This window comes from Ahaetulla prasina, chromosome 3 (assembly GCF_028640845.1).
Source record: "Ahaetulla prasina isolate Xishuangbanna chromosome 3, ASM2864084v1, whole genome shotgun sequence".
NCBI lineage: Eukaryota > Metazoa > Chordata > Lepidosauria > Squamata > Colubridae > Ahaetulla > Ahaetulla prasina.
The window spans coordinates 160,484,629-160,497,382 of record NC_080541.1 but is presented as its reverse complement, the minus strand read 5'-3'; the positions used below and the strand labels follow the sequence as shown (position 1 = coordinate 160,497,382).

Sequence of the window (12,754 nt, the reverse complement as noted above, 5' to 3'; positions counted from 1 at the left end):
TATATATTTAGAATCAGAAAAATTTCTGATTCTAAATATACAGTAACCCTAGTTAAGGAAACTGTAGAACAACATATTCACAGGTTCTAAGGAGTTTGCCTAGAATCTTCTATATAGTTTATGAGCTATATACAAAAACCATCCCCAAGTTAGAAGCAATGAACAAAAAGTGTTTAGTAAATTGATACTGGTTTTCTGTGTTAAAAGAAATGGGCTTCTATTTTCCAGAATTCGTTGAAATGATCTTGGACATTTGGTTAATTATTTTTCTACTCAAATGAGCAGTGATTTTGAAAAATAATTTAGTTTATTATTTTTTTATTTTAGTGCAGCATTTGGAGATGACAACTAAAAGGAAAATTATTGGCCGCCTGGTGCCATGCCGATGTTTTCGAGGGGAAGAAGAAATAATCTCAGTGCTTGATTACTCCCACTGCAGCCTTCAGCAAGTGCCAAAGGAGGTTTTTAACTTTGAACGGACATTAGAGGAGCTTTATCTGGATGCCAATCAAATTGAAGAACTTCCTAAGGTAAATGCTTTCTTTCTATAATATGTAAATGCAGCTGTCTAGCTAAGTGAACTTTTGAAGCATACTCTATGAAAAGAACATTCAACATAGGCAAAATTCATTGTGGCAGCTAATAACACCCGTTTTCTAATCTTTAGAAAAGATGCTTCTGTTGGCTTTGCTTGCAGATATAAAAAGATTACATAAGATAAAACTGGATTTTGTGCCTGCAAGTGCTTCGACTAAAAATTCTCCATTAATTCATAATACTGAGACATCCCCAGAAGAATAGAGATTATTCTATTGACCCAAAACCATTTTTATTTTTTATTTTTTGGTTAGTGGGGAAATTTGGAATTTTTGCAGCCCTTATCTACTGGTTCCAGGAATGTGCTGGGTAGTTTTGAAAACAAAGATTATGTCATGTCAGCGTCCATTTTATTTTAATTAAAAGAATCTAAATAATGGAATAAAATTGTGGAGGATCATCGATGGATTTACGGCCTAATATTTTGTTGACTTATGTATTTTAAATTTTGTATTGTAGTTGTTTTTATTTCACCTTAGTGAGATGGATGGCTATACAAATTGATTAATTGATTGAATGATTGATTGAATGAGAAAGAAAGAAAGAAAGAAAGAAAGAAAGAAAGAAAGAAAGAAAGAAAGAAAGAAATATGACTGAAAGCTTTTCACTCATAAATAAAAAAGTAAACAGTATCAACACATATATGCATACAAGTATTTTGTGTAGTGTGGATTTATTTCATTACTTATCAAGACATTTACCATTTACCATCCGTTCATGAAATATTTTTATGCACATAATGTGCAGCTTGGATTATACATATTCAAAATACTGCATATTTACTTATTATAAAATTTTAAAGATTTTGATATGTCTTATTCTTGTGTAAAATAAGACTATATTAATAAATCATTAACTTAATTATTAACTCCCATTAATTTCAACCGTAAAATTAAACTTGTGCTTAAAACTCTCCTATTATTCTGTAGAACTAAAATTTATTTAACTTAATAGTATTAGAAATAGCCATCCAAGACTAAACTAAGGCTTGGCTTAGCTGTTTTCCTATCCTTATAGCCCAGTTTAGATGCTTGCTGCAATGACGTTTTCACTCCATTGAACAATTTAATTATATTCTCCAGGGATTGATAGAAAAGTGATATACATAACCAAGTCATTTCCTAGCTGAACTTAATCTGTTTATAGAGAAGGCTCTGGATACCAAATCATAATTTTCTGTCTTATAGAAGTGTGATGGAGGTCAGTTTCTGATGTATGATTCAGGTATATTTTCTCTTTTTAACATAGTGTGCATTGCTGTGTAGTTATATATCGTATTAAGATGTTATTTAAAAACACTTTTTGGCCTAAAAAAATAGTATAAAGCATTGTATATTCAACAAAATATAAATTATATCTTAAAACTAGTAGTACATCGTTATTAATATTTATTCTTATACTTTTGACATTGTCACTAAAGTGAGCATTTTCCTCAGTAATGGGTTTCAATTTTGGCCGCTACTGGTTTGCTTTTGGGCATGCTTGTACTTCTGCAACTGCACAGAGACATCTGGGCGGGTGGACGGAGCTTCCTGCCATCGCCACTACTGGTTCACTCGATCTGGGGTGAACCGATAGCAACCCATCACTGATTCTGATTCTCCTCCACCATCTTCCTGTACCGCTGCTGCTGAATATAGATAACCGCTTAATTTAGCTAAGAAACTGGACTAACTTTCACACCTTGGAATATACATTCTTAGTGTCCATGCCTGGCATTCTTCACTCTTCCCCTTCGGATCCACTTCTGTTCTCTTCTCCACAATAAGGCAACATAACAGCATTTAGGAGAAAATTCCAATTATAGGTGATATAAAACTATCATATTCCAATGCATCATTTTGCTATTGAATGGCTAAGTTCACATGAATGTGTTTGTTCAGTATGAAGGCATATCATAATAGAAGTCTTCTAATGATATAAATGCAACAGCCCCTTCGATTTACATTCTCTAGTATCTTCCATAACAATGTGTATTACATTCTCATAACCATGATCTTGGAACTACTTCTTTCTGTTGCTTTTAACCCCACTTCAATAATAATCGTTGTTGGGGACAGGTTACCAAAATTTGATCGCTGACTTTGTGAAATTTACAAGTCAAGATTGACCAGGTCCGTTAGGATTCAGTTTCAAGGAAGACAGATGTTAGTTTTAATCTCTGTTGGCAGCAATGGGAACCTTCATTTTAGTTACTTTTCTGTTTATGAGGGGGGAAAAACTTGCTTATCTTCCTGATGTGTAATAACCTGGAATTTCTATTTCTCTGACTATAGAACAGAAAGTATATACAATATCAAATTTTACTATTACTAAACTATTACTTTAAAACTCAGTAGTGTTCTTCTGTTTCTGGTATTTGCCATACAATTTAATACAGTGAAAATGAACTCAGTTTATCTCAATAGCAGGAACAGTGGTAATAAGAATAGGAGTAGCAAGTAGCAGTGAGCAATGCCCTACCAGTGCTCAAAATTAACAAGGAGTGTTGGCAAAATGTAGCCCATTTTTCTCTTCACAGTCTTTGCTGTTGGGCAGAGTAAATTCCTTGCTTCACTAGATTTATCTCATGTCAAAAGCGAAATTTGAGACTTTATGATAATCTGTACTGTATAGTTTGTTCCATTGATACATACCATTTGTTCCTAACTGAATCCACTTGACACTATTAAACCTGTGTGTTTCATTGGCATTGATTCCAAATGCAGTTGCTCTTCAAGGACTATTGTCTGTTTAGAACTTAAGCACAGTAATACAATAACTATGGATATAAGAGGCATTTGAAAAGCCATATGTGTTTCATCACCTACAGTAATATACCCGAGGGCTCCAACTGCTGCCATTTCCATTTATTTTTCTCCAAGTCGATGTACATCTGCTGCAGTTATAAAAATTAATTGTTCACAGCTCCATAGATGGACAGTGGAAAATAAGTCTTTTTAAAAAAGACTTATTCCCTTCTTGCATCCAATGAGATAATTCAAAGCAAGTCAGAAACTTGGTTTCCTAGCAATTCCTTTTTATGCCATCACACTTCTCTTTAGTATAATCTTAATATACACATTTCCCCTAAAAATAGAAACACCAACAGGAACAAAAATGAAAATGAGAACAATAAACAATACAATAAAACTTTGGGAAAGTTAGACACATTTTAACAACGTAACAAAAAGTTTCTTTATGCCTACCCCCCCCACCCCGATTCTGTTTGAACCTATTCGAGGAGCTACACCTCACATTTTGGGAAACATTGGCTTCTTGTGAAAAGTCAAGCAGACAATATTGGGAGGAATAAGATAGCTGAGAAAGAATGTTGCAGGAGTCAACCAGAACTAGACCTCGCAGTTCAAGAGTAAAATATTTTTATACTCTATCCCAGGTCTACAGAAAAGTCCTTTGGAAATTATTCAAAGTGTCAATATCATTCCTTCCTGTCATTTCCCATGAAGAGGAAAGGGTAATCCTAATTTAATATGAGAGCCAGCATGGTTTAGTGCAGGGGTCCCTAACCTTTTGGACCTCAAGGAGCGCTCACTGAAGCAGTGTGGGAAACTTTGGCTGGGCTCCTCAAGAGATAAGAGCTTGCAGGGGGCTAATCTGGCCTCTGCTCCCTGGACCAGTCGCCATTTACTGCTCCGAGTTCCAAGCAGCAGGAGACGAGGGCTGCTCTGTGCCATCGGCTGGTGCAAATATACCAAGGTGGAATGCTGATGCCATGCATGTTTAAGTAGTGCTTTGCTTCCACAGCTTCCAGCCATCACAATCACTGCTTCAGCTCACTTGCGCCGCCCCTCCCCTGCCGCAGAACAGCACCATTATTTTATTCTGGAAAGAGAGGACTGTGCTCCTTTTTGCATATTGCACGTGCCACTCCAGGGCAGAGATTTCCAGCCCTGCCACAGCCGGTCCCATATTCTAGAGCTGTAGTAATCACACTCACAGGACCGGCCCATTGGTCATCCCGGAGCAGTTCCTCTATCAGGATGCACCGGCAAAAATATGAAGATTTCTCCACACACCATCAAAATTTTCTCACAGGCCACCAGTGGTCCACGGACCACCAGTTGGTAACCAGTGGTCTAGTGGTTAAAGCACCAGGTTAGAAAGTGGGAGATTGAGAGTTCTAGTCCTGTTTTAGCCATGAAAGCCAACTAGGTGATCTTTGGCCAGTCACTCTTTCTCAGCCCAGTTCAGCTTTCTTACATGGTGGTTGTTGGGGGGAAAATAGGAGGAAGGTGTATGTTTTCTGCCTTGAATTATTTATAAAAATAATAAAAGCGGTATAAAAATAAATAAATAAATAATCCTCCAGTTTTAACTAATACAATGTGTATTATGTGTATAAATTTTGTTCCTAACAGTTCCTTATCAGCAAGTGCTGACCTTAAATTGAAAAAATAATCCTTGCCATTTTTTTGTTAGCACTCAAGCCTATAGCTCCATACCTATAAAAACATTTTAAAATACATACTTTTGTTGAACTGCTTAGTTTAAAGCTTTTGAGGCACAAATACACCAAATAAGCCTAACAACTTATTACATATTAATTGGGCAGACAATGCTAAAGTCCAAAGTTTTATTGGCATTTCTTAAAATCAAGAATTATATTAACAAGGCTATAATGACAATTTATATTTTTCAAGACTAGAATCATTAATTACCATAAAGTTCCTTTCAAACATGCTCAAATACCAATCTTTTCCAACTATGGAACTTTTGAGATGCCTTTCAGGGTTGAGAACTATACACTATACTGAGAATATATATTTCACTCTACTTTTATGCTAACAGTAATATTGGCAGTTTAGACCTTATTTTCTAAAAAGAATAAACAGATTGAAGTTGTTTTCAAGTTGAGTTTAATTCCTGGTGACTTGAATTTTTGACCACTGAAAAAATGGCCAGGCCTTCTTTTTGGAGGGTTCTAATTATTGACTCACCTTGCGGCGGTAGCACCGACAGCCCCGCTCAGGAGGAGCCCACTGCTGGCCCATTTCTTCTACGGATGCTTACTGCCACTCGCACACATCGCTCTGGCTTCCATTTCGCCTTCAGATGCCTGCCGAAAAGCATCTGCAGCCAATAACAGAGCTTTGGATTGATCTTGAGCTCTGTTATCGGCTGCAGATAACAGATATCGGCGGGTATCTGAAGGTGAATGGAGGCCAGGGTGATGCGTGTGAGTGGCGGCAAGTGGCTACAGAAGAAGGCGAGGTAGGTGTCGGGGTGTGCGAGGCCTGGTAAGTAGGGCAGCTTCACCACCACCCATCCACATCCTAGCTTATTTTTTACCTGTGTACCTTGCCCCACTGCCTGCACCCCAGGGTGGGCGGGGTCTTACTTAGGGCTAAGTTTGTAGGTGAGGCTTAATTTGATCACATGCACTCAAAAACGTGATAGGGCTTATTTTCAAAGTGGGTTATCCTTTTGGAGAAATACGGTACATATCAGTAATGTCAGCTTAAATGTTTCAGATCATTATCGGTTTTGGACAAATAAGATTTCCTGAGAAAATGTATATAATAAAAAGGCTGTTGCAAGTAATTTCATAACATTTCTCACATTTGGTATAGTATTATTTATTTCACAATAAAGGGTGGATGAAAACATTATTCCTAAGAAAACCATTTTCATAATGAAAATTAGTTTGCACTATGCTGCTGCATTTACTTGTGCCAAAGAGTGGCTTTTAATCAATTATTCTCAGACTACTAAAAAAATACATTTTGAACAGATAGGTCACTTCATGAAATATACCAAAGGCAGTTATGCAAATGCAAATCTACACATTAGATATTTCAGAAATCTTCATTTGCAGTTTCTTCAACATAAATTCTATGAATTTTTATTTCCCATAGGTTAGATGTTTGCCCTCTAAGAATAATAATAAGTTTTATTGATTCTACTGTGAACGTCAGTTTGATGTAAAGGTTAAAGTCACTGAACTAAAAATCAGGAGGCTGTGAATTCTACTCTTGCTTTAAGTACAAAACCAGCTAGGTGACTTGGGCCAGTCATTCTTCCTTAACCCTAGAATGAAACCACTTCTGAAAATGCAGGCAACAAAATAGCAGGGATTTGTCTAGGCAGTCACCTGGAATCAAAACTGACTCAGGCACACTTGCACACATACAGCAAATCCTACAGCAGCAAGATTCTGCTTCTGCTTTAATTCACAGTTAAATAAAATGATATAAAATTTAAATAGTGGTGTTATTTCCCTTTTTAAGGTAATTATAATAGAATAGAATAGAATAGAATAGAATAGAATAGAATAGAATAGAATAGAATAGAATAGAATTTTTTATTGGCCAAGTGTAATTGGACACACAAGGAATTTGTCTTGGTGCATATGCTCTCAGTGTACATAAAAGAAAAGATACGTTCATCAAGGTACAACATTTACAACACAAATGATGGTCAATATATCAATATAAATCATAAGGCAACAAAGTTACAGTCATACAGTCATAAGTGGAAAGAGATTGGTGATGGGAACGGTGAGAAGATTAATAGTAGTGCAGATTTAGTAAATAGTTTGACAATGTTGAGGGAATTATTTGTTTAGCAGAGTGATGGCCTTCGGGAAGTTAAATTATAACTTAAGTTATAAGTTAAGGTGAGCATCTCCTGATCAGCATGTGTCCTTCTTCTTACTTTTAAAAATCTGCAAAATCATATGTACCCCCAGATTTTTCTCAGTAACCCTTCTATTTTTTGCACTCTTGTTAGGAAACTTTGTTAAGAGAAAAACCTTATTAACCTCTCTTTGCTAGTTTCATATCTTCTTACTGTTTTTATGTGGAAGATAATGTTCTCTCGCTGTGGCTGTGAAGTAGAAACATGATTAAAGAGAAAATATGTCTACTGATTCTTACTGGTGATTATACTATACTATATATGTTCTGTTTTATTCTCTCTTATAGAATTGCACTAAACATTAAAACATGCTAAAATTTTATGAGAAATTTTATAACTATTTTTCTCTTGCTTTTTTAGCAATTATTCAACTGTCAAGCTCTACGTAAACTGAGCATCCCAGATAATGACCTTTCAAGCCTGCCAACCAGCATTGCCAGTTTAGTTAATCTCAAAGAACTTGACATCAGTAAAAATGGTAAGAAAAATACGTTTCATTTTGTTTTACCCCAGATTCATAAATGTTTAGCAAGGGAAGGATAATAGGTATTCTATTCTTCTTTTCAAAAGATTACAAGTATAGCTAATTTTATTTCCAAAATATTATATATTGATAATTTAACCTTTGAATAAAAAGCTTTCTTGATTTGAGAACACCAACTACACTGAAATATCAGTTGCCATTGCATAATAACCACATTTCAGAAAACTGAACAAACATGACACTATGCAAATGTTAGTGTTTGAATGCTATTTGCTGTTGTGCCCTCGGTAGTTGAATTCTGCATCTAGCTGCCTTATTTAAGCTGATGTAGGGAAGTAAAAAGAGAATAAGTCAGCAGAGCTATTGTAGTAACTGCTTCAGTTTTCAGAAGAGCCCCATTATTTCCATAAGGACAAGATACAAGTTGTTAGTATACCTTAAATATATTTTATATTGAATATAAATTGCATTTCCACAATCAAAACTATTTCAGCCAATGTTAACTATAACAAAATATTTTCTTATTTTGATAAATTCTTTATACAAATTGGTTCTCTCTTCTAAAACAGAAAAATACTTTCTAATGTAGAGGTATGTATGTATGTAATTAGCTTTAAATAAGATATTATTTAAATATTTAATATTTTATTGTGAACAAGTACATTACTATGAAACTAATGCATAGTTTTGCTTAGTTTAAAAATAACCTTCTAAATTTAAGTTGAAGCTACAGAATTGATAGTTTTTTACCGCATTGACTAAACTCAAAAACTATAATTCAGAAAATAAGATTTAAAAAAGTGGAAACAAAAATTGAAGAAGGATAGATACGGTATTACTGCTTTTGAACTTTGTGTTGGAGAAGAGTCATGAAAATATTATGATGGATAGTTAACAAAACAAATCAATGTGTCATTTAACAGATCAACTCAAAATTCTCATACAAGGCACAAATGATCAAGCTCAAATTACCATACTTTGGACACAGTATACAAATATCTAGGGCTATGGAGAAGGATCTAATAGTGGGAAAGGTAAAAGGAAAGAGAAGAGGACAATTAACAGCAGGATGGACGGACTTTTGGAAGACATAGCAAACCAGGCTAGGGACAAATCTTCATGAAGAACATCTAGAGATGTGGGTTCTAGAGTGAACAACAACTTGATGGTCCTTAATCAATCAATCAATCAATCAATCAATCAGGATTAAAAAAATCAGTTGACATATTATAATTATTCATTTTTCTAGTTTACCATTCTTTTCTATCTTTCTCGTTTCTTTATGTGACTAGTTTTATTCATGTACTGAAACCCCATAAGATGGAACCTATCATATTTACTGCTATGTGCATAAAGGATGATTGTGAAAAAAGAGCAGACAGGTGAAAAACTTGAAGAGGGAATATGATATGACATTTTATCATCATATTTATTTGTTTGTTTGTTTGTTTATTAGTTTTATATTGCCGCCTCTTCGCCCAGTAGGAATATTTATTATTAACCAAATGATGCTGGTAGAGCAATAGCATGCTGAATTCTATATTGCTTTTCAGACCATTTCACATAATATTTTAGAACAGTGGCCCCAAATCTTTTGGGTGCCAGGGACTAGTTCTCTGGAGGATGGTTTTTCCATGGACCGGGATTATGGTTTCACATGCTGCCTAGATCCCGTGCATCTGTGGATGGAGCTTCACTCGCTTGCATCCCTGTTCCTTGGGTTGTGGATTGGGACTGGTCCATGGTCCAGGGCTTAGAATGTTCAATTGTTTTGAACAATTATTAGCTCCAGATTTCCTCAAGATTTTGTGTTCACTGAACAACAGCAATATTTGTTGGTTCATGAACTCAATCATCCAAAACAACTGCAAGGAGAAGACTGAAAAAAATGCTTCCTGATTTAAAGTAGCCAGAGTATGATATTAGAACTGGAATTCTAGTTTAGTTTACCGTATATACTCGAGTATAAGCCGAGTTTTTCAGCACGTTTTTTGTGCTGAAAAGCGCCCCCTCGGCTTATACTCGAGTCTACGTCTTGATGTACTTCGGGAACCCCGCACAGGAGACGCCAAAGAGGTGGCGAGATCGTCCGGCGGGATTTGCCCAAGGCTGAGCAGTTCGCTGCGCGGACCTGAGCCAAGCCGGTCGCAGTCCAGCCGAACGGTGAAAGCGACATGCCGAGCGCCGCTCCGCTTTCACCGCTCGCTGACTGCGACCGCTTGGCTCGGGTCCGCAGTAACTCCGCCAGGCTGTGCCAAGAAACCATTTAAAAGCCCGCCAGGGCTTTCTTCTCCTCCGTGCTTCAGAAGTTGGGCTTTTAAATGGTTTCTTCGCGGCACAGCCTGGCGGAGTTACTGCGACCCGAGCCAAGCCGGTCCCAGTCCAGCCGAACGGTGAAAGCGGAGTGGCGCCGGCATGTCGCTTTCACCGCTCGGCTGGACTGCGACCGCTTGGCTCGGGTCCGCAGTAACTCCGCCAGGCTGTGCCGCCAAGAAACCATTTAAAAGCCCAACTTCTGAAGCACGGAGGAGAAGAAAGCCTGGCGGGCTTTTAAATGGTTTCTTCGCGCACAGCCTGGCGGAGTTACTGCGACCCGAGCCAAGCCGGTCCCAGTCCAGCCGAACGGTGAAAGCGGAGTGGCGCCGGCATGTCGCCACCGCTCGCTGGACTGCGACCGCTTGGCTCGGGTCCCAGCGGCGGGCGGGGAGCCGACTTTGGCCCTTTAGCAAGGAGGAAGGTGGGAGGAAGCGGAGCTGCCGGCTGTGGCGCCCGCCGGAGCCGCCACCGCCGCCGCCTGGAAGAGGAGGAGGTGACCTTCACGCTGGAGAGGGTGGGGATGGGGGTTGAGGGCGTGCAAGAGGAGCGAGCGTGGAGGAAGAGGAGGAGGCGACGGCCCCGCCGACAGCGCTTCTAAGATCAGCCCACGCTGCGAAGAGGGAAAGGGAGCGAGTGGGTGGGTGGCTGGGACGAGACCCCCACCACAAACACACACACAGCCGGTCGGACGGCGCGGTTCCTTTCTCTGCTCTCTCTCGCTCTGCGTCAAGGCGCTGGAAGGGGGCGGAGAGCGAACAGCAGCAGGAGCAGCCGCGCCTTCGCTTCCTCCTCCTCCTCCTCCTTTCGTGGCGGGCTGCTTCCAAGTCTGGAAATCTGTTTTGGGAAGTGGTGGTGCAGCGCGGCAGTTCAGCCCTGTCGGCCGGGGGAAGGAGGCGGTGGATCGGATTCTCGCGCCACACCGAAGTCGGCTGGAAAGCTTGCTGCTTCTTCTTCTTTTTTGCTTCTCTCCCCCCCCCACCCCTCTTTTCGGCTCTCTTGCAACGTTGCTGCAGCTCCTCGGCTCCTTTTCCCGGCGCCCCAGAAGGCTCGAGCCTCTGCTGCCGATTGAATACTAAAATAAAATAAAAGCGGAGAAGAGCAGGCGCCGCTTTTGGTGTCCGCGTCCCTGTCGCCGCCCGGCAGGACGCGTTTAAAAAGGCGGGGAGTTGAAAAGAGGCTGCCTCTTGGGTTACCTCAACATCCATTCCAGAGCCGCTAAAGAGCGGCTGCTTGGCCCGCCCTGGTTGGGGAACGGCACAAAAAGGGCCCCTGGTGCCCCAGAATCCATCCTAGCCCCATTGACTGGCCCCTTTGACTCGATAGGATTTAGCTGACGGGATTGTTAAACAGCGCTCGCACCTTTCTTCTGGGGAGAGAAGTCACTCTAATAAATATTGGGAGGTGTTTTCAAGGAAACATAGGGGTCCACCTTCTGCCCACAAGAAATGTAGGAAATGCCACCATTCCCAGCCTTCTGAGCACATCAGCTTATCCTGGCAGAGGATGAGGAAAGTCGCATTTCAAAGCCTTTGGAAATCACCAGCTTGGAAAAAGCTAAATTATGTAGGGCTATTCAGCTACAACTTCGTGTTTAGGTTTTGTCTTTTGAGCGAGATAATGATAGCTAGCTAGCTAGCTAATTAGATAGATAGATAGATAGATAGATAGATAGATAGATAGATAGATAGATAGATAGATAGATAGATAGATAGATTAGAAAGAAAACAGAACAAAAAACAGAATAATAGAGTTGGAAGGACCTTGGAGGTCTTCTAGTCTAACCCTGCTTACGCAGGAAACCTTATACCACTTCAAATGCTTATCCAATATCTTCTTAAAACTTCCAGTGTTAGAGCATTCACACCTTCTGGAGGCAAGTTGTTCCACTGGTTAATTGTTCTAACTGTCAGGAAATTTCTCCTTAGTTCTAGGTTGCTTCTCTCCTTGATTAGTTTCCACCCATGCTTCTTGTCCTGCCCTCAGGTGCTTTGGAGAATAGTTTGATTCCCCCTTCTTTGTGGCAGCCCCTGAGATATTGGAATGTTCCTATCATGTCACCCCTAAACTAGACATACCCAGTTCACATGCCCGTGAGACGCCTTGCTTGCATGTCACACACACGCACCGCCGCTGGGAAAAAAAAAGGATGGAAGGAAGGAAGGAAGGAAGGATGGATTGATGGATGGAGGCGACCGCTTTGAAGCGCAACCCTTCTCCCGCAACTAAGGGGGTCAATGTTTTCCCAATCCTAGGGTGTGGGGAAACAGTCATTCTTTCTTCCCCCCTAGTCTCACCCGAGATCGCACTGCAGCGCCCATCATCCCCAGCCGGCAATCTGAGCTCGTGCCATCGATGTGGTCCTTGAACTTCCCCCTCCTTGTTTCTAACCCAGCCTAGGATGGCGGCGTGGAGGGTATGGTGGTGGTAAAATGACCAGGAGAAAGCTTTCGCTCTTTTCGAGAGGTCCTCTTGGAAGGCTGCCTTGGAAAGGGAAAGTGGGGGGGGGGCAGAGATTTCTCCCTCAAAGGTCCCCTTGGAAGGCTGGGTTGGAAAGGGAAAGTGGGAGGGGCAGAGATTTCTTCCTCTCGGGTCCCCTTGGAAGGCTGGGTTGGAAAGGGAAAGTGGGGAGGGGGCAGAGATTTCTTCCTCGGGTCCTTCTAGAGTCCTTGAGAAACTGATATCATACAAGGTTAATAAATTATACTCCTCCTCCTCATT

The 12,754-nt window shown here is 40.1% G+C and overlaps 1 protein-coding gene across 2 annotated transcripts in view; it reads left to right on the top strand.

Moving 5' to 3' along the window:
• The window catches only part of LRRC7 (leucine rich repeat containing 7), a 225,510-nt gene that overhangs the window by 85,060 nt on the left and 127,696 nt on the right, over nucleotides 1-12,754 (top strand). Inside the window, exons 2-3 of one of the 2 annotated variants that reach the window (XM_058176360.1) lie at nucleotides 328-530; nucleotides 7,597-7,714. In XM_058176360.1, coding sequence (XP_058032343.1) covers nucleotides 342-530; nucleotides 7,597-7,714 — 307 coding nt within the window. In that variant the 5' untranslated portion in view covers nucleotides 328-341. Of the gene's footprint in view, nucleotides 1-327; nucleotides 531-7,596; nucleotides 7,715-12,754 lie in introns of those variants that run through there. The other variant, XM_058176361.1, reaches the window with a different exon arrangement.